Genomic DNA, 27612 nt, shown 5'->3' on the forward strand with positions numbered 1-27612 from the left:
AAAATTACTTTTAACTCAACAATTAACATTCAAACGTGTAAACTTTAGGACATTTTTTTTTTTAAAATTAAGTGCTTTTGTATTATTTTTTTAATATAGATTAACCTTTGGATTATTTTTGTTATGAAATCATTTAATTTTGGGTTATTTTTAGAGTTGAAGTTGTATTTATAGGAAATTATAAGATAAATATTCAACCGATTGAACCTCCCGATATAATCCAGTTCAACCGGTTGTATCATTTCTCAATCCGGTACAAGTAAAATACCGCTTTTTAAAACATTGTAAATTATTGATCCTTAGAATCTTCATCTTCACAAAAATATTATTATGTGACCCAACCAGAACCTGGCATAAATTTTATAACCAAGCGACAAACACATAAACACGATAAACAACTACAAGACCGAATTTAATAAAAACACGATAACCATTACCACAAAGGGTTTACTTGTCTAACATCCTACAATCGACACGACACAGAACAAAACTAAAATTGTTAATCGTTAAACCTTCCCTACTACATAAACATCACATGAACATTAAAAACATATTCCCATTTAACAAATTATCTTCATTTTCTCTTCTTAGCCGGTGGTTCTTCATCCTCGTCATCATCTTCGTCTTCCACCTCTTCTTCATCCTCGCCACCATCATCATCGTCGTCGTCATCCTCATCCTCGTCGTCTTCATCATCGTCATCCTCTTCATCATCACTACCTTGATTCCCATTTGCCTCGGGGTCCTTAGCATCTCCCTCATCATCGTCGTCTTCTTCTTCCTTTTCGTCACCCGAGAAATCTTCATCCCCAGCATCATCCTCTGGCTCCCCTGCCTCGTTGTCGTCCTCGTCATCATCCTCTGTGTCACTTCCGTCTTTGGGTTCGGGTTCGATTGTGGCTTTCTTGTAAAACAGGGAAACTAGAAGCCTGCAAAATTGAAATATATATGTACATATCAAGTTTTGTGCTTCAAACTGTCCCATGAACAACAAAAAGTGTGCATTGGCCAGTTTTGAACCGTTTAGTTTGAAAATTTATGGTTTCGGTTTCCGATATGGGTTCAGTTCGATTTCGGTTTTTTCATTTGTGTTTGAAAAGTTGGGGCCGAAATGATGAATTCGGGACTAAATTTTTTGGGTACACCATTTTTTATTTTCTAATAAATTACTTCAAAATTGTTTTTTTTTATTTTGATAGCAAAACCAAACCAAAAAATCGGTTTTTTAGAAAGCAAAAAACCGAACAGGCGGTTATTTCAGTTTGGTTACGTTGGTTGTTCTGGTTATGGTTCGGTTATTTCAGTTTCGTGCACAACCCTAACAAAAACCGTCTGAAATCAAGCATTACTGTTGATCATTTGCAATCAAGTGTTGCAAAGTGTGGGCATACTGAAGCAGAAATCCTGCCTGCAACTGCAAACTCACCGATTGTTAGTAAAATAAATAAATAAAATATGCAGTCGAACAAAAGAGAAATCTTTGACACAATAAGGATCAAAACTATCAAGCAAAAACCATGAAACTATCGTAGAAAACAAAGCCATATAATTCCAAGATAGGAGAACATTTCACACAAGCTTGCTGAGTTTAAATCGATATAAAAAAGACACTAATAGTCACTATTGAAGGAAGAGAAAAGTCAACCTTCATGAAGACTTGAGATGTGAGATACAAGATTAAACATTTGCTTCAAACCGGACTTATAAAGCCTAAATCTTGAAAACGCTATAAATCTTGAAAGCGTAAAACTACTTTTTTACCGACTCTAACCATTATACTTGACTTTACACTGTATATAAACCTTCAATATTGTGATAATGCATGAAACTTTTATGATTTTTTGAGTTTTTTAGAGTTTTCATGATAACATCGATTAGTTTAAAAAAAATGGTTCATAAAGTATCACACTTATTACACTTTATCCAAAACAATTCATTCTTAAAAACCGTTGTTTTACTAATGTTTCACAAAAATAACAGCTTATTTCCAACAGAGAGCTAAGTACACCTTTCATGTCCCGTTACCACACGTTAAAGCACCCGCAACGGGCTGCTTTCAGCCGTCACAAACACCAACCTGGCGTCTCACGGACACCGAGTCGCAGGCCTTAACACAGTAACATAAAGATCATCTTTCAAACAAACACATCAGCAAATTGATAAAAGCAAAACCTAACTTCATAAAGACAAACATAATATGAACTTGAAACAAATAATCAAACACTTGGTGTGCATAACTGCATACAGTCACAAAAATATGATATATAACTATCTAAAAAGAAATTAAACAGTAATCAAAGCACTAGCAACAATTATAAAACAAAAACACAAATAGATTCACATATTAAACCCTAGAACCAAAACCCCCCAAATTTCACATCAACAATAACCACTTAATTAAAACTCAATTAAACACAAAATTCTCACAAACCCCACAAAAATGAAACAAAAAATTAAAGATTTAAGCAATTGATACCATCATGACGACACTAGCAAGTGAAATCTGAGCAGCCGTTAGGGTTTCAGCAAAAGCAGCCATTTTTATCTGCAAAAACGCTAAATTTTACACACCAAGTTGGCTAAATTGAAAGAATAAGTGGTTTGAAGAGGTTGTGAGGATAATATAGAGTGTGAATTGGGTTGATTCGTTTGGGAGGCTAGGGTTTTGTTTGTTTGGTGTAAAGAGTGATTTAGGGTTTTGTGGTGGTGGGTTTTGTAAAATTGGGTATAATATAAGGGTGGGTTTTTGATAAGTTTAATCTTTGGGGGTGGAGTGTAATTTTGTTTTGGATATTTTAGTCTATGATTTATTTATTTTATTTATTTCTTATTTTTTTTTGATAAGTTTAATCTTTGGGGGTGGAGTGTAATTTTGTTTTGGATATTTTAGTCTATAATTAATTATGTTTATGATTTAGTGTTTTTGTTAAATTGATTGTAATGGTGAATTAGCGTTGACTTATGGTTGTATTGTATGGATATTAACAATAGACTATAAGTCATTATGAATATGTTTTATATCATAAGTTATACGAGTATTAGTCTGTACGTTTATTTTTTTTTATTTTTTTTGGGGGGGGGGGGGGGCAGGATTACATTCATCGGGGTTGTGGTATTAATGGGTCTGACTCTGATTATGAGCGTGCAATGGAACGTTTACGTATGTCGCATTCTGATTTCGAATTTAGCAGTTCTCTAATAAGGACACCACTCCTAAAGCCCAACATGCTTTGACGGGTGTCATATTTAGTCGAATCGTCAAGAGTTTAAGAGTGAAGTTGTTTTATCTCATTGCCAAAAAGCGGTGTTTGCATATCTTAGGGATCCTCGAGCTCAGGCGTTCGTGACGACCATTTCCATTGAAGGATTATGCCAACATATGTCAGCTTTGGGCTAATGATCCTTGCCCAACTTGTCACAGGGTTTTGTTTGAATTCGTTTGGCGAACATGTGGTTCATTGCAAGGAGTTACCTAGTTTTAAATACATACATAATTTGTTAGAGATGTTCTCAAACGAGCAGTTTTTCTACTAAAAAGGTGGCGGTTTTTCTACAAAAAAGGATGCCGATGTGCACTTTCTGACATTGCCGCTTAAAGAGAGGTTCTCTTTACGACCAGTTGATATTCTTATGTCTGGGTGTGCAACGAGAAAACACGTTTGTGTGAAACTTAAAGGAGTGTCCCCTCTTGTCGGGCACAATCACATATATTCTCTTCTAAACTTAAGTGTTTTAGTTTATTAAATTTACATTTGCTTTTTTTCAAAGAATCAAAAAGTCTTGTCACGTTTCCAGGAAATATGAAACTATGAAAGCAAACCATTTGGTCTTTTAGACATTAGATATGAATTAAGTTGAGACCCTTATCTAATAGTTGAATTTTCATATATCAATAATATCATAAAAATGAATAATATCTTATACTTTCAAGGTGATTGGTTGTTACTTGTTACGATGAAAAATATCATCACTTATGTTTCAAAAACTCGAGACATGATGTTATAATAGAAAAAATATGTTAGTTGTGTTTTCTTTGTTGATTTTATATAATTGTAACACATTATATTACAAGTTCATAATTACGAAAGAGCAATTTTCAAAAACATTAGTTGTTAATTATTTTTTACATTAGATATGAATTAAGTTGACCGGTATCTAACTATTAGAAATATTAAACAAAATGAGTGTCACCGAGTGTGTTTATCGGTGAAAGTCACTACTGATGAGTAACCATCGTCCACGGTCCATCAATGAAGGTACGTTGGTCAAATGAGTCTGGTTAATTTATGAACCATTACAAATAATAATCAACACAGTATCGACTTATACTCCCAAGTATCACTCGTTAGGACGTGTTATAACACAATAAAACTGAATAATATGTTAATACCTTTTATACTCGTTATAACTATAACCATTAAGAACAAATATAACTTGTGTATGCATGTAATAGGCATCGCTAAACTTGAGTGCCACGTTTATAGGCTTATCAGAAAACTTAACGGTCATTTACTATAGGAAGTACCCGCGTTACACGTTACACGTTACCCGTAAGGCCTTAACTAAACATGGAAGCTATTAAAAGTCTTTATATTCAATGCACAAAATCCGTTGATTTTTAGGCAAGTGCATCATGGCATACGTTAGTTACTAATAGCTGAAAAGTATTATTTGATATTTTCCACATTAGATATGAACTTGATTGTATCTAGATGACCATTGAAATGATATATTACTTTTCATACACTTATGTGCTTAGCTATATATATACTCCGGTTTAGGGCCGATATTAATTGTGTAATCCCATACATAGTTCGGTTTGCATACAAAAGGCATGGAGTTATATGTTCACTCGCTTTCAAGAACTATAACATCCATTGTTGTTGTTTTTGTAATAGCGTTCGTGTTCCAGATCTTGAGGGGAAAGAAGGCAAACATAACGAAGAATAGAGCGGCACCTCAAGCTAAGGGTGCATGGCCTATAATCGGACACCTACATCTTCTAGGTGGACCTCGGTTACCTCAACATGTTTTAGGTGACATGGCAGAAAAATGTGGCCCTATCTTTAACATCAAGCTTGGTTTTCACCAAGCTTTGGTTGTGAGTAGTGGGGAGGTAGCTAAAGAGTGCCTCACTACAAACGACAAGGCCTTTGCAGGTCGACCCAAATCCAAGGCGGTAGAGATCATGGCCTATAACTATGCCCCGTTCGCTTTTGCTTCATATGGAGCTTACTGGCGACAAGTTCGCAAGATGGTTATGCTTGAGACTCTTTCTCAAAAACGAGTTGAGATGTTTAGACATGTTCGAGTTTCAGAAGTTAGAGCATCCACCAAGGATATCTATGAGACGTGGCGTACAAACAAAGATATTGAAGGTTCAGATATGGTAAAGATGGATATGCAACAATGGTTTGGGAACTTGGTAATTAACCTTCTAGTCAGGATTGTTTCCGGGCATAGGTTCCACCACAACGATAAAGAAGGAATTCGATTTCAAAATGTGGTAAGGAAATTCTTTGGGTTGTTAAGTGCATTTGTGGTGTCAGATTTCCTTCCCTTTACCAAGGGCTTTGACTTGGGAGGATACGAGAAAGAGATGAAGATAACAAGTAAAGAAATTGACAACATCGTTGAAGGATGGTTAGAGAGGCGGAAACGAGAGAAAGAGTCCAGCTCTAGGCAACAACAAGAAGGCGATCAAGTTTTCATGGATGTGTTGATTTCCGTTCTTCAAGATGCCTCTGAAGAGGATTTCTAAGAAAATGACCATGATACAATTATCAAAGCCACATGCCTAGTAAACCCTTAATTAACCTTGTTCAATTTCCATATTATCATTTGCTTGACTTAACGCCATGTAGCTCATAGTCACGTACATCTAACAACATTAATGGTCATTTCAATTGTGCAGGGAATAATAGTTGCAGGCTCGGATACGACAGCCGTGACTTTAACATGGGCTTTATCTTTGCTACTTAATAACCCAAACGCATTAAAAGCTGTCCAGGATGAAATTGATGAACATGTTGGAAGAGAAAGACTAGTGGAAGAATCAGACTTAAAGAACCTTGTTTACCTTGATGCCATTGTCAAAGAAACAACGCGTTTACACCCAGCTGGACCGCTCTTAATTCCTCATGAGTCCATGGAGGATTGCGTTGTGAGTGGGTACAATATCCCAAAAGGCACACGCTTGTTGGTAAATGTCTGGAAAATCCATCGTGATCCAAAAATTTGGGCAGATACCGATGAATTTAAGCCGGAAAGATTTTTGACAAGTCACAAGGATATTGATCTTAAAGGAAATCATTTTGAACTGCTTCCCTTTGGTAGTGGCAGAAGAATGTGCCCTGGTATTTTCTTTGCCTTACGAGCTTTACCATTAGCAATAGCCACTGTGATTCAACAGTTTGTGATAAACAAACCATCAAATGAACCAATTGATATGACTGAAAGCTTGGGACAAACTGGCAGCAAAGCAACACCATTAGAAGTCTTTCTTGCTCCTCGTTTATCCGCTGATATGTATCACACGGGTGCATAATTTATACATATATCACAAATTATATCATATATATAAACCCCATTCCCATCCATCTTGTGAAATAAAGTCATCACACATCCATAATATAGAATGTGAACACATCAACTCTTGTCTTGTTATAATAAGCTTTTATTAGAGCATTTGTATTAGTTATAAGCTTTTTGTTACATGTGTTAAAGTTATTTGTATGTTTGTTTCCTGTTGTAAACATCTAGTTAAACAAATTATATGCATGGGGCTTGTGACAAGTAAATTTAAAATCTTGAAACTTTTGATTTTAAATACCTTGAAAAATTAATACATATATATATATATATATATATATATATATATAATGGTTGGTGACACTTCTCCCCATATATAGTTTGATGATTCAATTCTATGTCTATCAAAAATCTACAATCTCATTCAAGTTTTAAGAAGCCACATATTATGACTACTTGTATTAGAGTGTTAAGACATGTTCTTTGCCATACATAACAACTAAGCTATGTGGTTAACAACTTAACATCTCTTCTTCGTGAGCTTTGTTTACCCGTTAAGAGCTACATATGTTGTTAAACATGTGTTTTATCAACAAAACAAACATATTATTATTGGCATTCATTACATGTGTGATATATTTCGTATTCTTGATATGGTTTTAACTTGGACGTACACTATGTTCCCTCTTGGCTCTTATCGGTGTTTGTCTCATGAAGAAGATATGTGGGCAGGGCCAGCTTAGAGCATGTGCGAGCTAGTCAATCGTGCAAGGCCCATCGAGGTTTAAGATCCATAAGTTTTTAATTTATTTGAATATATTATATATATTATGAGTTTTTAACTTCCTTTAATATATTTTGAGGCCCATTTTTATAGCTCGTGCAAGGCCTACAAAAACCATCGTGCTCTTGGAGACGGCCATGTATGTGGGGTTGGAAGGATGGGACGGCCGGTGGGTTTAAAGTGAAACAGGTTCGTCAAGATTTGGAGCAGTTCAAGGAAGACGTGTATTTCGTCCACCCCTTTTGAATGGAACTATCGGTCTCGTCCAAGGTAAACTTTTTTATTTGGAGAGAAATCGATGGTAGAGTTCCAACCAAATTTGCTCTTTCTTTTAGTGGCATGAATTTCCAGATATGTCTTGTCCAATATCCGATAATGATATTGAGGTTGTACTTGTGGATCATACTTTGGTGAGTTGTTCCTTCGTGGTGGCTGTTTAGGAAGAGGTTTGAAGGTAGATCAAAATCCTTATTATGGTTAATTTTATTGACATTAAGTCACTTATCATATATGTGAAAAAACTGGAGCCCGAGTAAGATGAAACGAAAATTGATTTTGTCTATAATCTACGCTACCTTGTGAAGAGTGTGTCTTAATCGCAATGACAAGGTGTTCAATGGCAAGGTTACCTTGTTCAACAATTTCACTCTCTTAAGTCTAAACTATAAAAAAACAATTTCACAATAAAAGTTGCAAACAAATGTACCAAAATATGATCATTTGATTGTAAAACACAAAAGTTTGAATGGGGTACAGCTCATGAGTCATGCCTAGGCATGTTCAAAACGGTTTGGGACTAGGAACCGGAACCGGTTCCTAGCCGGTTCCTATATTCAAAACCCCCTTTTAAACCGGTTCCAGGCTCGAACCGGTTAGGGAACCGAACCGGTTCTCCCACCCTCGGACCCCTAACCTATCTAACCGGTTCTTACCGGTTCCTAACCCGGTTCCTGTACCGTAACCGGTCAAAAAACGGCTATTTTTGACCCCAACGGTCAAAAAACGGCCAAAAAAACGGTTAGGAACCGGTTCCGGATGGTTCGGTTCCAGAACCGGTTCCGGTTCGGTTCCGGTTCCTACCCGCCCCCACTCAGAAATGCAAGAACCGGTCACGGATCATCGGGTTGAATCAGATAGGGTCCGGTTCCTACAAAAAACGGGTAGGAACCGGTTCGGGTCCGGTTCGGATCCACCTGTTCAATTCTAGGAACCGGTTTCGTTGAACATCTCTAGTCATGCCCATCGAACCTGGGCCCACCGGACATATTGTTCGTGAGCATATAAAATAAAATCTTGCCATCATGTGGGCTGTCCTTACTGGACCCACTTGTGTCATCAAGTCCAATTGCAAATTCATTAATTACATTTCAACCCTCACTAGTTTTCAAACCAACAATATTTTTATATAATTTTTTCTTCATAAATATCAGAAATAAATATTCTTGATTTCCTTTAAAACATAATATCTCATTCAAAGTATATGATTGAAACAAAACTAGTAGATTTTAATATTAAGATTAAAAGACGTGTTCTTGTATAATAATTCCAATCTTATTACGTAACTGTCTACTTCACTTTCTTTCTAATTCATGTTACGCAGTTTAAGCGATGTATCCATATAGATAATAAGATTATCATAGTTATTTATTAAATTGGCCTTGTGACGAATATGTCCATAGATTTATATGTATTTTCTTTATAGGTAAGTTTTGTTTGATTTTTTTTAATGATAATGACAATACTTTTTTTATAAGAAAATAAAAATGTTGCTTGGGGGTACCTATAACCTGTACCACCTTTACTTTCAAAATCTAATCTACAAAGTGTCCACATCCATTATTGGTGGAAAAATAGTGATGTAGACCAATCCTACATAAGCTTTATCTTTTACAACAAATGCTTGCATGGTTGCCAATCTCTCATCACGTACCAAGAACATGGGTTTCTCAAACTACTAACACAGTCCGCTATGGGGGGTGGGGGTTCTTGGGTTTAAAAGACGAGGTCTTGGGTTCAAGACCCACATATGACAAAGATTAAAAGAAATTCGTCGTTCAAAAAAATAAAATAAAATAAATAGAAAATTCAATTCAACTTTTTTTTTTGACCTGAAATTTAACAGTGTTTATGTTATTTCTGATTTTGCTTGATAACTTTATCTATAAATGATTAATTATGCCACACGTTAAAATAATACAAGAAAAAAGCATGATAAAATAGTTACTTTTTGCTCATTTTTCCTAAAATAACAAAAGGTGTGTGGTGTCACAAGTATTTGTAAACAAGTGTTAACCCTGTCCGTCATTAAAGGTAGATATTATGTTATTATATCCCCAAAAAAAGTTATAAGATAGATTTATTAAATATGAGTATACGAAACACATTCACTACTATAGTATTTTAAATTTGGTTTCATTTAGTTAACTGAAACAAAAATATGGATTCTATATGGCAAAACAAGTGAATTCCTTTGATAATACGTTGGTTAAATTGTGTAAGTTCGTACGTTTACGTGACGTGAAAGCATAGTGTGTCACATAGGCATCACACTAACAGTCTCAAAACAAAAATGACATTGCGCCTCAAGTGAATGTCAAAAAAAGTTTAGCCGTATGAGAGTTTTCATACGTGAAAGGAGATGGATAATTATAAAATATTTTTTATTTGGTGAAGTGTTAGTGAGTGTGATCACCTCTATGCCTAGGTGGCTTTTGTGTGGCGTAATTACGCGTCTGTCACTAACCATAACATGACTGCTATATATCTTCTAGAAAGGCTATTGGTGGTGGATGCACGTGGCTTCAAGAGCGTGGTAGCGGAGTTGGCAGTGATGAGAAGTTGGCAACTGGTGATGGCGTCACATGACGGCGTTGGTATTGGTGCCTTGACCAAACGACAAGTAGTGGTTGTGATGACGGTGTCAACATAGAGCTTCTGAAGCCGGTAATTAGTGGTGTCAATGTGTCATAGCAAAGGTTGTACCATCCAACAAAACACAAAGTAATTAAATTTTGAGTAGGCTGGTTTCAACCCATTTCATTGAACATGTTAACCTAAACATGAGTTTAGCATGATTCATTTAGTAAGCAGGTTAATAACATGTTAACCTATTGTTTTAAGTATTACAAAGTTTCATGTATTTAACCACCTAAAAAATATCATGCCGTTCAGTTAACGACCCAACTATTGAACGCACCCACACGTCTAGTCTCCCGTCATCACCAAAACTAATTGATGGGGACATAAATCAAACATGAATCAGATAAAACACCGAATATCTCTATTACCACTCCATCATTAACATACCTGCAAAATTAAATATCGATAATAAATATAAATAAAATAAAATAAAAATATAATCTAACCACCTAAAAAATATCATGCCAATCATACCATACGATGTAGTTCTGACCCAACCGACTAACAACGTTAAGATTAACGGAACAAACTGAAGACATAACGGAACGGAGAGAACGAATGATGATATGAACCTCATGGTATAACTTATAACTACATGTTGAATTTAATTGAACTCGAATTAATTAATTATTAAAGTTATATATGATTAGATTAAAAAATTTAAAATTGAAGCTGCAAACATACACACATATCCTAAACAGTCTAATTCAGTCCGGTTTTTGTAACTTTTAACTATCCTCCGCCTTCGACATAACAGAGAGCCGACTCGGCCTAGGCCGAAACGCGGTTCTCCGTCTCTGTTGATGCGAAGACGGCCGAATCATCGCCGCAAGCGCTCTCTTCACCAGATCACCGCCTTCCACCGTTCCAATTCGCACAAGCGTTCAAGCTCGACTCGTTCGTGTATCTATTTTTAAAGCTCGAGCTCAGCTCGTGAGTTTTTTTTTCAAGTTGGGGTTCGGCTCATTTAATATTTATTAATTAAGATTTATTTTTTTTATATGTAATTATTTTCAATTATAGTTTTATATACTGTGTAATATATGTTATAAAAATAATAGGCTCGTTTAGGATCGCATAACTGCTTGAGCTCGACAAGTGAAACTCAGATTATGACTCATTTATCGAGCTTCCTTAAGCTTGGGCTTGTTTAGGTTCCGCTTGATTGAGTTTTTTCACGAGCTGATCTTGAATGGGTCACTAGCGGCTCGGATCGTTTGCACGCCTAACTTTAGACCTAAACGTGTAACTCTCTCATAATTATCAAGAACAAATTTGCAAATTTTTAAACTTTTAAGACCAAACTTGCAATACCATGAAATCATAGACTATTTGTGCAATTCTCTTTCTTTTGTTTAGAATTAAAAAAATCAAAAATAATAATTTCGGTTACAGAGTCGTTAGGTTTATTTACTATGGTTTTGCAATAGAAAATGGGATTTGGTTTTTCGATGGGCGTAAAAGAAGAATATTGAGAGTGGTTTTAAAATAGTATAATAATAATAATAATAATAATAATAATAATAATAATAATAATAATAATGGTGGGGTGCCACGTAATGCTCAAATAGTGGGTGACGAGGCCCATTTAGATGCCCACGTATTAAGCACCGACAACGAAAAGATTTAAACTAAATATTTTATAACATATTCGACTATAAGGGTTTAAAATATAAATATATTATGCATTATTCGAGCTTTTAGGTCGGTGTTAGAATTCACTAGAAACTTCAAATATCGAATTCGAGTTTGTAACTAGGTACACAAATTCTTAAACTTATAACCAAGAATTACACTAAATTTTTCACAACAAATTTCTAAACGGTAATGATGTTTGATCCAAAGATAACCGATTTTGTAGTGTTCACCGTTTTTGAAACACAAATGGGATATTCCCATATCGGAGAAGATGAGGTCATTCCGTGCTTTCTAAATACACCTACATGACGTGAGAATAATCATGTGTAACACACTGTTTTTACAGTAGGGTAATGAGTTAGAACAAGATCAGAATGATAGCACCATAATCCATGTAGTTTATATTCATTTTACACGTGTGTGTTTTTAACGACATTTAAAATCTGTATTACTAATACAAACAATATACCCGTAAAAATTAGTGAAATGAATCATACAAACAACAATTTGGTATTTGTTTCTACCTTAAACATGTCATGAAATCCTGATCGAATAGTACTAAGCTCGGATCTACAATGCAACGATTACATAGTTAAGCATATTTCAAATAGGCTTAAGCCTGAAGCCCTTAAGTAGTCGAGTAAGTGTGAATCGTCACCCTAGGTAACACTCTAGCAACTTATCTAAGAAACGTCTTGAGCATCTTTGTTCTTTCCATAGATTATTCGACCCACAATGTCTCTAATAGTCACGACGACGGCATACCCCTCCCTTCTCCCATGAAAGATTTTTGTTTTATAGTCGATAAAAAAATTTCACTGAGTTTATATATAAATCTTCACACAGTTAACTATGTCGACTTAAGTTCTAGTTGAAACCATCATTAACAATTTAATTTACTTACCCGTATAATCTGACTGTAAACATATTTAGCTTTAATATATATAAGTTTTAACTTTACAAACGAATTAAAACAAGACAACTAGTTCTTTACTTGTGTAATATTATATGTACATACCATATGAGAAACTATACTTCAAATGGTCATGTTCATTGGAGCTTGGAATTGAAGCAAACATAAATCTTTAAATTGTATTTGAAGGAACATTATTGGTGACTAATTATTAGACACTAACAAGCAAGCACGTATATATTCGTATTATATGTTGGGACATCAAATTGCATGTTCTCTTGAGATTTCGTAGGTAGAAATATCTTTACTAAATCTATTTCGTAATATACTTTATACATTTATTTGCTTATTGTTTGATTATTATAAATCAAATGTATACTACAATCATACACTTTATTATGAGTGTGTTTTTTAAAAGCATCTGTTAGTAAAAGCCAATAATCTTCTGGTCAACTGACATTGTGAGAGATGGGAAGATTTAGGATGAAGATTGTAAGATCTCAAGCTTGTATTCGATCTTAATTGGGTTTTACCATAATAATTTTTGGGTAACGGGATTTCTCCGCAACAAAAAATAATGGGCTTAGGCTATATAATGCGGTATTCCATCACGGGTGTATGAGTCGCATTTTGTCATTGAGTTACCCAGATAACCGGACTTTATTCGTTGGTCGTTCTAAAAAAAGTAACGCAATCATTATCTAGTGGAAGCTATGCAGATAAATTTTTATTTACGTCAATGGCATTCAAGGTTTTTTGTAATGTGAAACGACGCGTCTTTAAATGCAACTATAAATTATATTATTTTGACCGTGCAAAAAAAATTAACATTTGAAACGTCACTATATCAAGCTTAACCGTTTATATTAAAGGTTAAAAGTTTATTTAAAAAATATTTTACAACTATGCTATTTTCAAGACGGGGCTAGAGGAGGGGCAACGTGGGCGACTGCCCAGGGGGAGCGCTCTCCCCAACTCCCAAGAGCCTGAAATCAATACTTTTCAGTTGAAAAAGATTCTAGATTTCTAAGCCCAATTTTTTTTTTACCTATAATGGACTTTTAAATTTTTGACGATTATCATAGACAACCTTTAATATTTTTAATAAGTTTTATATTAGTTTTTGTTAAAAATCATTAACCTTGTTTTAAACACATTATTATATTTTATTATAAACATCCATAATGTTACTTGTTTTATAGATGCCATTTCTATTTTGATAAAGTGGTAACTGGTAAGACAGTTTAGGTGTGAATTTGATGATCAAGAGTTCAATCTCTATAACGAACAATAATATTTAGCTGTTGAAAAGAAGTTTATTTCATAGATATTAAAAAGACGGACCTTCAAAAGAACAGTTCACAAAGGACCTTAAAAGGACCAATAAGAGTGTGGAATGAGAATAGGCCAACCAAGAATAGTATTTCATGGGTCAAGTTGATCATAGTGGCGTTGACCACACACGCATTGAACCTCCCACTTGCCTAGAATCACATTTTTGTTTTTAAACAAACTTTAAATTAAAAAGTATTATCATTAACATTGAGATTATACAAACATGTTTTATGATCATCCATATGCTAATCATTTATCAAAACATGTTTCATGATCATAGGTGTTCTCACAGCTTGTTGGAGTATATAGAAGACGAGAACGAATTGATCTATGGTGATATTACAGTAAACTTATCCAAAACGACGGAAGATATAAAGTGTTGGAGTTATCTTTGGATTAAATATCGATCTAAGCTATGTAGCTTGACAATGAAAGATCGGTGTAATTTGTCAGTGCAAAATTTCTTTACTGATGTTATTGTTTGGCTCTAGTGTCTTGCTAGTTTTTAGAATGAAAGTTTCCATTCAAAAAGAAAAATGAAAAAAAGAGAGAAATTTAGCGTATAAAAATAAATGTGACTGACAAAAGCCAATGAAAGAGTACTAGAAGATGCTAGATCGATCCATAAACTTTTATGAGCGGGTAGAAAAACTGATACGACTAAAACAAGTTGGTCTAAACTGGGCCGTGTTAAACTAATTCATACGTATTCAGTTAAGAACATTGTAAAACTATTTAAGAAAGATAACTTATTTTCGATGACAAATTAAACCCTTCTAGAGACACTCGTTCCTTGTTAAAGCGAAACCTCATAAATCTGATTACTCACTCCCAAATTACTCTTTTTTACACTCATTAACAAAATATGAATAATAAAAACGCAAGAAAATGTATTAAAGCAAATAAATATAACAATGATAGGTCTCGCGATTTGTGTATGGAATTTGTAGTTTTTTTTGAAAGGCAGTATTTTATAAGAAAAGAGAATTGGTAATGAACTAGAAACCGAAGACAAAAAAACAACAAACAAAGCAATTACATGTTTACTACATCGAATTTGCACCATTACTCATGAGTCGTGATGGTCATATTCATTGATATCAAGACCACTCAAAGAAAGCTTAATATCTTGATTTCATTCACTATTTTCCCAATGCTGGTTTTCGTATTATCACTAAAACTATTGTTCATTTGTTCCTTGCTTTTCACATTGTAAATTGTTAGTATTACAAAACAAAGAAGTTATTCAACCTTGAGGTTAGAGGTGTACCTCAAACCGACCCAAACCGTCTTAAGGACCGGTTCCCCTTAAGATCTACCAAACCGGTTTGAGAAAAAGCGGTCTATAAACCAGACCGAACCGACGTGACCAGGCCGACCTATCTTGCTTCTAAACCGGTTTATAAATCGAACCGGTTAAAGTCAAACCGGGTTTGACCAGCTGTGACCAAACCGGTTCGGTTTGAGTTTAAAACCGGTTTTATACACCTCTTCTTGAGGTGTTAAAACGTTACTGGGCCTGGGTCTCAAATGTTTAAAATGGAGACGAGATGATATATGGGCCGAATGTTAAATAGACATACATGTAGTTTGGGCTCAAGAATAACCCGATTATACTAATTTGATAAATCCAAAAATTAATTTGATTAACACCCCGATTAACATATCTATTATGGACGTTATGACTTATGAACATTGATATCTTATCATTATATTTTTATATTGTTATGTGTTTCTTGGTTGCGTATTTGTTATTGGTTAGCACAATTTTTTGCATCGCTAAGTCTTCTAATCCAATTGTCGCTTCAACATCTTTAAACTCACAAATCGCTTGACCCTCATCCTCTAATATATCATGTTACATAGTATTATGCATGTCCATAAAACGTCGCATTATATGGTAATTCCCATGCACGTGCCAAAATTTTCACTATATGCCATCGTTGTTTGAAAATATCGAATGCACGTAGTTCAGTCTCCTTTCTAGCAGCTTCTTGTGTTGTTTTAAAGTGTTTTTTGTTTGAATATATGGGCAGGTAAAGGTTATTTTGTTTTATCATGTAAGTGAATATCGACGACTGATTAAGTTTGTTTATGTCATTGTTTGAACCCGCTACTCCAAATAAAGTCTGCCAAAATCATAGATCTCGTGATACCATCCTCTCGAGAGTTACTGTTGAACATCTCACATGTAATGACCATGCCCTAGATTCGGGAAAATGGTCCACTTCAATGATCTAGACTACTGAGCATGCCGGGAAAGCCATGTACCGATCCATACCAATCTTATAATTTTTGAAATTCGCTTACGGTCGGTTTGCGTATTTCTTCAACTTATATATGATTTTTTTTTTCTCGAAATTTTAATACCAGTATTATATCTACTAAATTTGTTGTTTTGATAATAAAAAAAGTTAATGAACCATACGTTTAAAATGGAAATCATTACATCATGTCTTTTCTGGAATTCTCCATTGTAGTTAAATATGAATGTGTCAACTTTTCCAAATCTAAGGATGTGTACGTGTACAACGTAAGCTTAATGCGATCTATTCACACTAACTAATGCTTCATTAATATATATTTAACAATGATTAATATGAATAATCAATGTTTTGTATGAATTATTACTTTTACCAAATACCTTCAAAGTGAAGGCTTACATGAATAAATTAAGAAATTTAACAAGATTATTTATAAAATTTAAACTTAAAACTCACCAACTTAAGCCCACTTGTTTTAATATGTCTTTCAGGCAGGTTAAGACCTGCTTCTTGGCAAGAGTTTCGAGTTAGCGATAGAAGGCGCCAGATGACTAGTTAACGAGTATTACAGCAAGGCCTTAGTCAGGTTTATGTAATTATTGTTTTGAAGTTTAAACTTCCGTTGTGGCGTTACTCGCACCACATTTTTGTCGGGGTGTGACACTATATGCCATCACAATCATACACTACGAAATTTGCTACGTAAAAATTTTGGTCGGAACTTTCTATCAGTTTCCTACGAAAAACGGTCTTGTTGGAAGTTTGCGACAATTTTTCTACGAGGCTATAACCTTTTAATCTTTTTCCAAATTTCAATGTTTTCCTACAAATTTTAAAACTGTTGTAGGAAACTGGCCAGTTTTCTAGTTGTTGTAGATCCTCTCACCATGGCCCTTTATTTGAGAGAAAGTAGGGAACAACCAGAAAACTTTTAAAGGTTTCGTTTATATATATTTAAGATTAAGATTTATCATGATCTAGAAACTCCGTTATGCATGATATTAATAAGGGATATCATAATTTAGTAAATGAATATTTTATACTACAATTAACACGAGTCCAAACCTACTTTTATCGCTATATGTGCATAACACATTTACACAAGACACTTTGGGCATGCAAATTAAGTGCTACCAAGTTACTTGTCATCATGACTCCATAGATACTAGCGGACTCAGAAATTATTTTTTGACTAATTTTAAGAAGGGTGATCAGAATTTTCACATACAAATAACACTAAAATAAATTTAAGGTGGGCGGCCGCCCCCAACCTGACACATAGGTCCACCCCTTTCCATAGACCCATGATTTCATACCCTGAAGTGAAGAGCCAATTTGGGTTGTTGAAATTAACAAAATCTTGAATCATTGGTCAGCTCCAATAGATGTTGAAACCCCTTCTTATATTCTTAAACTAAAAGAACATACACATTAAATATCATTATATATACACTAAGTTATTTACACACAAACCTATTTTATATACTTGAACTAAATTGAAACTACACATAAGGCTAAAGAACATACGATATATGTTGGGAAATTTTCTGGATAACAACTTGGTTTATCTGAGAGTTGCATGACTGAAACTATTTGGTGGTTCTCCAAATAAATTGCGTAAATATACAGACACCACACATAACATATGTGTGTGTATATATATATATATATATATATATTAAATTTCATATTAAATATAGTGTTAATATTTCTTATAATAGTTATTAAGTCACTTCACTTGCATTTCATTAGCTACAAGATGCTATACCTAAAAATAGAACAAAATATTTACTTAAGTTTTGTATTTATAACTCCGAATTATAAAGTTCAGGAGTTAAAGTTACGTTTAGACAGTAAGACAGGACACATAAATTTTTTTATTTCTTATCTAGAAACACCTAAAGTTTTTACCTTTTCATAAATATAAAATCAATGCATGATTAAGGGAGATAATCATTCTGTAACCTTATTAATATTTTATACTACAATTAGCACGAGTCCATACCTACTTGTATCAGTATATAAACACATCACATTCACATAGTTTGTGTAAGCTAATTAAGAGTCACACCAACTGTTAACTTAATTATCATCATCATGGCCTCCATTGACCCATCCATGTTTTCATACCCTGAAGGGCAAAATTGGGTTGTTGAAATCAGCAAAATCTTGCACCAACAGCTCCGAATAAACGTCGAAACCCCTTCTGTTTCGTTGTTTCAAGTACCCGAAACCATAGCCAAAACAAAGCCTGAAGCCTATGAACCACAACAGATTGGGTTGGGTCCGATTCATCACTTTCAGCCTCGGGTCTACAACAAGATGGAGCAGAAGAAACTTGGTGTCATGAGGAAGGTCTTGCTGTTGGGTTCGTAGGCCTTGTTGGCCCGGTTTATTATATGAAGTCAAAAGAGGAGACGGGTGTGGGCGGTCGGGCCCAAGCCCGGCCCGGTTTAGATTTCTTGCATAATAATTTACTAACCCTAGTTCAGTCTCTGTATAAACAACATTATGTACTTGTAATATTTGTCACTCAATAAAGATATACCTAGTTGCCACCCGTGGACGTAGGTCAGTTTAGACCGAACCACGTTAAATCCTCGTGTTCGTTTATTGCTTTCGTGTCGTGTTCGGTTTCGTGTGTGCGTTTAATCCTAACAAGTGGTATCTAGAGCTTAGGTTCGGATCACACGAAGAACACGGTGAACCAGTTCCGCGTGTCGCCGCCGCACCAGTGATCGGGGCTAGGGTTCCGCCGCGTTACCGCTAACTGCTGCTAGGGTTTCGCTGCCACCAGTTGCCACAGGTCAGATTTAGGTTGTCGATCTAGGTTTTCGGTGTTGGCAGCTAGCCGACGTATCCAGCGATCGACCGGAAGGTTGAAAAGAAGGCAGAAGTTTTGCGAGTCGAGATCCTACTTTGCAAAGTACGAGTCAATAACAGCGAATCAAGATCCTATTTTCGTTGAAGAACAGTTTCAAGTCAGAAGAAATTTAAAGAAACTTAGAACCAGTGCCAACCGCGTTTGTCAGGTTTATCGTTTCAGTTTAAAGTTTCAGTTTCTGATTTTCAGTTCGATATTTCGCTGCGTATAAATAGGTTGATTTTTTTTTAACAGAGTTCAGTAGAACAGTCGTTAAGTTCAGGCTCGTGTTGTTGTGTCTGTCTCTGTTTTTATCCAGTTTTTCGTTTTAGTCATTGTTATGGCAGAAGACGGAAAGGTTTCGATACAGAAGTTTGACGGACAGAAGTTCGGTTGGTGGAAGATGCAGATTGAGGCACTACTTTGTCAGAAAGACTTGGATGTAGTGTTTGAGGATGAAAAACCAGAAAAGTTGTCAGAAGCAGATTGGAAGAAGTTAGACAAGAAAGCTAGGGCTTGTATTACATTGTCGTTGTCGGAAGATGTGGCGTTTAACGTCATGAAAGAAACCACAGCCCGTGGTATGATGGACGCACTATCCAACATGTATGAGAAGCCTTCGGCAGCGAATAAGGTCTATCTTATCAGAGAGCTAGTGACAACTCGAATAAAAGAGGGTGGGTCAGTTACAACTCATATCAATAATCTTAATTCGATCTTGTCCCGCTTAGTGTCAGTTGACATTAAGTTTGATGATGAAGTTCAAGGCCTCTTGTTATTATCCTCTTTGCCCGACAGTTGGTCGCAAACAGTGACTGCAGTTTGTAGTTCGTCTACAAATATTACTTTCGATGGGATTCGAGATCTGATTCTGGGAGAAGATTCAAGACGCAGAAGTTCAGGTGAATCATCAGGCAATATGCTAGTCACAGAAGGTAGAGGTAGGGGAAAACAGCGAGGCAGTGGGAGCAGGAAGAGGAGTCAGTCTAAGACTCGTAAGGATATTGAATGTTGGGGTTGTAAAGAGAAAGGACACTTCAGGAATCAGTGTCCGAATGGTAAGAAAGAGGTGAACGTTACAGAAAACGACACAGATGACGGGGTCAGTAGTGATGAGGCTTTGGTTTGTAGTGTTGAGAGTAGCGTTGATGCTTGGGTGATGGATTCTGGTGCATCGTTTCATGCCACTCACTGTAGTGAAACAATGAAGAATCTTAAATTTGGGGATTTTGGAAAGGTTCGACTAGCGAATGATGATATTTTAGAGGTTACGGGTATGGGAGACGTTGATTTGATAACTTCAGCCGGTACTTCTTGGACTTTGAAAGACGTGAGGGTTATTCCAAGTTTGAAGAAACGTGTGATATCAGTTGGGCAGTTGGATGACCAAGGGAACGATGTTAAGTTCGGGAATGGGCAGTGGAAAGTAGTCAAAGGGAATCTCGTTGTTGCTCGTGGCAAGAAAATGGGTTCGTTGTATATGGTCGATATGTCATCGAAAGGAGTGGATCCAGTTTTGGTGAAAGACAAAATCCGGTTCACAGAATCTCGTGGGCAGAAGAAGGTTCGTTTTGCAAGTAACAAACCCAGAGCCAAAGTGAAGATTCAGGATGAACGAGCTAGGAAGGTTAAATCAGTTGGGGGACATCGTGACAGTGGGAGCACAGGTCGTGTTTCAGTTACAGTTCCAGGTCGACAGTGGATTAAGAAAACCAGTATTCCAGCTGTAAAAGTCTCTCCAATGAATTACTTGCTGAATATGGAGAGTGTTTGTTCTCAGGTTATCTCAGGATCCGGTAGTTCGTTACAGTGGGAGCCGGTAGGGACAGAGAATGGGTCAGGGGCAGTTTCAGCCGTGACTGACGTGTTGGAGCTCCGGGGAGCTTCAACGGGCCTTCAGGTTAATTGATGAGAAGGCGGTGGCAACTAGAAGAAGTTTAATGTTCAGATTACAGAAGTACAATCAGGAGTGCAGACGAGAGTACTCAAGGCCTCCGAGTGGGAGATTGTTGGGTTCGTAGGCCTTGTTGGCCCGGTTTATTATATGAAGTCAAAAGAGGAGACGGGTGTGGGCGGTCGGGCCCAAGCCCGGCCCGGTTTAGATTTCTTGCATAATAATTTACTAACCCTAGTTCAGTCTCTATATAAACAACATTATGTACTTGTAATATTTGTCACTCAATAAAGATATACCTAGTTGCCACCCGTGGACGTAGGTCAGTTTAGACCGAACCACGTTAAATCCTCGTGTTCGTTTATTGCTTTCGTGTCGTGTTCGGTTTCTTGTGTGCGTTTAATCCTAACACTTGCAAGATAACCAAGTTAAGGAACTTGTCCGATTCGTCACAGTCTTTAAAAAGGTTATGTCACTTGTCCCCATTGTCCGTTCATGTTATGACATGTTCCTACAATGTGATGATAACCACCTAGCTTGCCTTTTAGCCATTGATGGTCTCTTCTTGCTTAATTTGTTCTATACGTATAACGATCAGCCCGAACCACTAGAAGTTGGTCCTAAAAAACGGTCGATGGCACAAGATATAATGATGGTAGAGAACCAAATTCCTTTTATTGTCTTGAAAGAGATCCATGAGGCTTTGTATTCAACCTCATGTAGCTCCTCTCACTCGTCTAATTATCGCCTTACGTGTTCTATATTTCAAACCTTTTGTAAGATCCATTCGCCTCTTAAGTTGTGTTCAAACTCGGAAGGTCCTTCTAGAGCTGACCATCTTCTCCATTATATGTATTTCAAAATAGTAAACAATGTGCGGCGGGTTGTAAAATCTCAAGAACAACCTCATGAACCTCAACCTCGGCCTCAACCTCATTCTAAACCTCAAAAAGCGGAGGAAATAAAACCACAAACTCGTATACTCGAGGCAACTTATAAACTTCTTGAAAGTATTCCAAAGAATGAGATTGTTGAAGCATATGAACAAACGATCTCAATTCTAGAAACTTTTTGCCAAAGTGATCAACCGGTAACCCCTTCAGCATCTACCCTTCATGATAAAGGTGGATTTAGGTTTCACGGTATGGAAGAAGACTGTGGGATTAAAAATATACGTATTAGTGGGACGGATGTTTACCTGCCAGTTATTACTTTGAACAAAGATTCGGATGTCATACTAAGAAATTTGATTGCGTATGAAGCGTTAACATCAAAATCCACTAGCTTTCCGCTTATAGAATTCATGGTTTTGATGTGTGCGCTTGTTGTCAATGTGGATGATGTCAAGAGACTCAAGAATGTTATCGAAGGAGACTTGGAAGCGGAGGAAGTTGTCAAACTCTTCACTGGGATGAGTAGTTGTTTACCGGCCACGAAAATGGAAGAGAAATCTAAAATGAAGGGAGTGATTGATGAAATAAACAAGGTTTATAATAGCGGGTTGAGGATGAGGGCATATTTGCTCTTGAAGAAGTTTGCACAATGGTTGCTAATGGTTTTGAGGGCTATTGGCGGTTTCGTTGGATCTTCATGGAAGATTGTGGCTTTCATACTTAGTCTCGTGACAGTGGTCTTGTTAACGTTGCAAGCTTATTGTGACGTTTATGGTTGCGGCAATAAAAAAGCTAGGTCACATTAACCTCCCCGGGAAGTCGATCTCTCTGAGCTAAGATTAATCATATTATGTTTCCAGTTATTATTATATTTGTCATTGTGTGTTAAGTTATGCTTCAAGCTTTGTAGTAACCTTTGTTGGGATGTTCTTCTTGAGTTCTTTCAATAATTGATGTGTCATGTTTAGTTGGTTCAATGTGATCCTTTTATTTTGAATAATTGTTTTGCTTTAAGTTTGGTATATGTGCTTGGAGAGCACTAGTACAATGTTAAGCGAGTTGTAAGTGCATACGGTAATGAAGAAGATCAAACAAAGGAATTGAAGAGTAATGGGCCAAAATATAACTTAGACCCAATAAAAGGAATAAAACTGAAATAAACAAATATAAGAATATACAATTATATACTGTTAATAAAAGAATACCACTTTTTACTGATGTGTAGCTCTCACGTTGTTCCTCAACTTTTTAAACCCATATTCACAAAATGGTGTATGGATTTCTATTCTCGCGGGTTTTAGAGCCACCCTTTTTCTTAACATGGATCTTAAAAAATACGTTACAACCGAAATTCAGAATGTTCTTGATCGGATTTTACAAAGCAATGTTTTTAGACGTATTTTCGTTTAATTAACTTTAATTAACTTACTTTAGTTTGCTCAATGTTCTTGACTTTTGGTGATTTGAATGTTTCGTTTAACAAACATGAAAAAAATACTGTTTATGTATTTTGTCACAAATATAAATGTACTTTATTATGTATACTGGATTGAATGAAACAATGCTCTTCAAGGCACCCGAGTTTGCAAACGAAGCGGCTGATAGAGCTTTGTTTGTGTAGAAAAATTTAGACGACACCGATAGGCGATAGGGTTGATACTTTAACAACAGAGGTGGAACACATTAAGGTAATGTTGGTTAGTACTAATAGCTAATTTTGATTAATATGTTGTTTAACGAATTGGTGGATACATGTCGAATAATCTGGTTTAAATAGAATTAGAGAGACAACGAGCTAATGAATCAGAAACAAAGTACGTTAGAGCTTTGGAATCAATCAGTATTGTTTTTTTATTTTATTTTGCTTAATTGTCATATGTTGTATTTTCATCCATTGTCCGTGTAATACACATGTGTCAAGCTAGTTTATCTATAAAAGAGAAAAACGTCACTATGTTTGTTAGAATCGTTCTCCCAACAAACAAAAATACACACTTGAAAAGAATTTTCTTTAATGATGCCGAATTTTTGTTTGATGGTTTTAATAAATTTAGAAACTGCGACGGTAGTTACACAAATTTTATCGTCTTTAAACGTACACAATATCATTCTTCTAACCCGACCTTCTACGTGTCGTCCAAATAATTAAAAAAATATGGGTTTGATAAAATATGAAAATTTATAATAGGAAAGACAAACATTGTGTTTGCTTGTTCATGAAAACCCCAACAAAAGGGGTGACTTCTCAAGTGCCACGTCCATTGCTTTTAGCCCTCTGACTTCTCCATCCATATGTAACCATAAGAGCACCCGCAATGCTTTCAAATCTGTCGATGGTGGTAAAACTATTGACCGGAAACGGTGCTGGAATCGTTGGCCAGGAGTGACGATTTCGTTGTGCGAAGGGTGAAAAACAAATCGGTAAATAGGTAAAAGACCTAGAATTAAAACACCACTTTTACCTGACCCGAGAAAATCCGTATCTGTACCCGAAACCGAAAAAAGACTAACCCGAACTGAATTTATTCGGGTTGGTTCTTGGGTCTGATTTACGGGTTTCGGGCCAACCTGGAAAACCCGAATAAACTTTTAGTTTTAAAATCAAATATTTTTTTTAGGTATAATAGACTAAGCTTTAGCCACTAAAGTATTGTAATCTGGCCCTAATCGACTGTTGTTATTTCAACTATTATGGATCGATTGTTTATTGTTAATTTATGCTTTCCGTTTTTAAATATTAGCAACCATAATCGAACAACCAATCACACCTTATTGAAGACGATTATGGTTGGACTTTGTTTTACTCTTCTTTTAAATTGCTTTATCACGTAATGTTGGTTAACTTGGTTTGCTATTTGGTAATTTACGTTACGAGCAAAGAAAAATATGTTGTTTTATTTAACATTGTAGATTTTTATTATTATTAATATTAATATTATTATTATTATTATTATTATTATTATTATTATTATTTTGTTTTTTAGAATACTTGAAACCTGATTAACTCAACCAAAAAAACTCGAACCCGAAAAACCCGTGAAATATTTGTGTTGAATTTTGGGTCAAGATCTAAACGTTTGAAACCCGGAAAACCCGAAACCTAAAGAAAAACCCTACTTAAAAGACTACTTGATCAATAACCTAGTTGAGAAAAAAAATGTTGAAACATATATATTGTATAAAGTTTTCCTATAAAGGTAGAGAGAATAAAAACTGGAAAAAAAAAGTTTGTAATTTTGTAATTTTCTAAAAAAAATTGAAATTATCCACGTCGGCTGAATGCAGAACATGTAACATCTTCTGTCGTGGTCACATAAACTCAAATGTCCCCTGCAACGTGCTAATAAGTCCCACACACTTTATTTCACTTCCATTTTGGTGTCTTTCTATACGCAACTATAATTTGTATATAGCCCCTGCTTGTAAAAAAAAATTAAAAACAATACATAAATAAAAATTAACCAATATACCATTTGATCTTCAAAAATATGTAATTAAGATGTATATACAATTAAGTACGACATTTTACACGTATTAAAATATATAAGTTGACATTTGCTAACGAAATAGTCATTGTTAACGTCAGTGAAATCCTGTGGGAAATCATATCATATATATACTGACGGAATACTGTGGATCGTCGATGATCAGCGCTCACTAACAGGTCGCCATTGTTAAATTCTCACTAACGAATCACCGATGGCGCCCGTTGATGTCTTTTATCTTGATTACTTTCTCCATATATGTGAATTAAGAAAGCTAATAGATTTGAGTATTTGGAATTGATTGTAATTAACATTCAGTTACTACAAAAGCGATTACAATAAAGTGGCAGAAAAACGAGCAACAAGCTGCGCCGCAACCCCCTTTTGAATAGCAAAGCCAATCCTACTAAAAACGAAGCTTTGGGACCTAGGAGCTGAAGAGGTATCTGGCGCATGTGAATACATGAGCTAATCTACTCCTATTAATACTACAACGATGTCCATCACAAGATTCGAACGCTCAACCTACAAACACCTTATAAACTTATAACTTTGCTATACCGATCTCCTACACATCAACAATACTGCATGTTAATTTGCTCAATGACGAATTATATTTTAAACTTATGTTCTTTTTAAACCAATATATTTGGAGGATGCATTTGCAACTTTGTAGAGATGTAAATTAGAGAAGGCAAAGATACAAGCCATGAAGAGAAGTGAGACAAGGAAGCTAAAGCTATGTGAGTAAAAGATATTGGCATTGATTGAGAAACTTTCTTTGTAATCTTGTTTTTGGTTTTGTTGTTGTATCATTTGCTCCTCCTGCTATAGCTTCTTGTTAGCAGGGTGGCGCTTTTGGTTTTGGTTTTGGTTTTAATGAAAGTTGCCGTTCGGAAAATTTACATGTGGTCAATAAACAAATTTAATATGAGTTTTGAGAAACCTCTAGGGGACATCATACTCTAAAAGGGTAGTGAAGTCATGTGAATGACCCTATAACATGTTTCTCTCATTGTATATAGACCCATCTATTATAATTGTTTGTCAACAATAGAGGGACAATTAGACAAATATATAGCTTCAAGTGAATGGAAACCCAAACTTAATTTTATGTGGACAGGTTTGTGACTTTTGTCCCCTCCTTCCTCACTTAACTCATTTAATATCATGTTCATAAACATAAGTTGATAATATTACAAAGTTTAAAACTAAAGAAATGGGAAATACAGTGTAGCAACTAGCAACTCTAATGATCAGCAACCGGATCGGATGACGTAGGTCCCCTACCTCATTTTTGTGTATATATAAGTAGCTCGGATAACGCATAGTTAATACACATTCACGATTTCTCTCTTGCATTAGTTCTGATTCTAGAGACATAATAATATAATTTTATTACTCAAATTTCTCCACAAGATATGAAGCTTTATCTTATGAACCTTTTGGTTTTGTCAATTTTCCTAACCTATAAAGCTCAAGGTATTTTCCATGCATCATATATGTAATCATTTTTTCTATGTATCCTATGACAATAGAAGTTTAAATTAATTTCTTTGTAAATTTAATTAAAGATGACTATCATGAAGATAATACAAATTACAAATACTAATTTATGTTGATTTTATGAAGGTATAAGGCTGGGAAAAGTTGATATATCAGCTATCAACCATCAAGACATCTTCAAGGTAGGTAACTTATTCATTAATATCATGATTAATCCAGTAGAAAATTAAACATGCATGTATTTTTTTGAAATTTAATATTAATTAGCTAATGATAATTTGGTTATGGACTTGTTATAGATTTCATTAGTAAAAGAAAGCATTCAAGATGATCAAATGCTTGTAAAGAGTGCTCAAGTTTCATCAGGTATCACAAATTGGTTTCAAAATTGTTTAATTAAACTGCTAAAAGAACTATAATTCATCATTTTTTTAATCACTTTTCATTTGACTAACAATATCTTTCAAAATTATGTAATTAAGTTTATCTTTTATTTAGTTTCTTATTGTATTATAATTATGTTTCCGTACTGTTTATCTTTTTCTATTTTTATGTCTTTGTTTTCCTATATATTGTAATCTCGTTTA

The 27612-nt window shown here is 35.2% G+C and overlaps 2 protein-coding genes, 1 long non-coding RNA gene and 2 pseudogenes across 3 annotated transcripts; 4 read left to right on the forward strand and 1 right to left on the reverse strand.

The window, feature by feature from the left end:
• Positions 1–396: 396 nt before the first annotated feature.
• LOC143606734 (uncharacterized) lies at positions 397–2655 on the reverse strand. The gene is made up of 3 exons (XM_077082406.1): positions 2477–2655; positions 1350–1414; positions 397–929 (listed from the first exon to the last, which is right to left on the reverse strand). Exons 1-3 carry the CDS (start codon positions 2537–2539, stop codon positions 575–577), a joined length of 483 nt encoding a protein of 160 aa, XP_076938521.1. The 5' UTR covers positions 2540–2655; the 3' UTR covers positions 397–574.
• A 2179-nt stretch (positions 2656–4834) lies between these two features.
• On the forward strand, positions 4835–5761 carry LOC143606735 (strychnine-10-hydroxylase pseudogene; annotated as a pseudogene).
• A 97-nt stretch (positions 5762–5858) lies between these two features.
• On the forward strand, positions 5859–6772 carry LOC143606736 (demethylepipodophyllotoxin synthase pseudogene; annotated as a pseudogene).
• Positions 6773–21646: 14874 nt separating this feature from the next.
• On the forward strand, positions 21647–22840 carry LOC143606737 (putative UPF0481 protein At3g02645). Its single transcript, XM_077082407.1, has one exon. The coding sequence runs from the start codon at positions 21647–21649 to the stop codon at positions 22838–22840; it is 1194 nt and encodes a 397-aa protein (XP_076938522.1).
• Positions 22841–26468: 3628 nt separating this feature from the next.
• LOC143606738 (uncharacterized) lies at positions 26469–27395 on the forward strand. Its single transcript, XR_013148807.1, has 3 exons — positions 26469–27001; positions 27152–27207; positions 27325–27395. It is a non-coding gene; the product is annotated as an uncharacterized LOC143606738 (long non-coding RNA).
• The last annotated feature ends 217 nt before the right edge of the window (positions 27396–27612 follow it).

The sequence above is a fragment of the Bidens hawaiensis genome, unplaced genomic scaffold (assembly GCF_021521415.1).
Source record: "Bidens hawaiensis isolate Kalapana, Puna unplaced genomic scaffold, B.hawaiensis_p1.1 tig00076916_1, whole genome shotgun sequence".
Classification (NCBI taxonomy): domain Eukaryota; kingdom Viridiplantae; phylum Streptophyta; class Magnoliopsida; order Asterales; family Asteraceae; genus Bidens; species Bidens hawaiensis.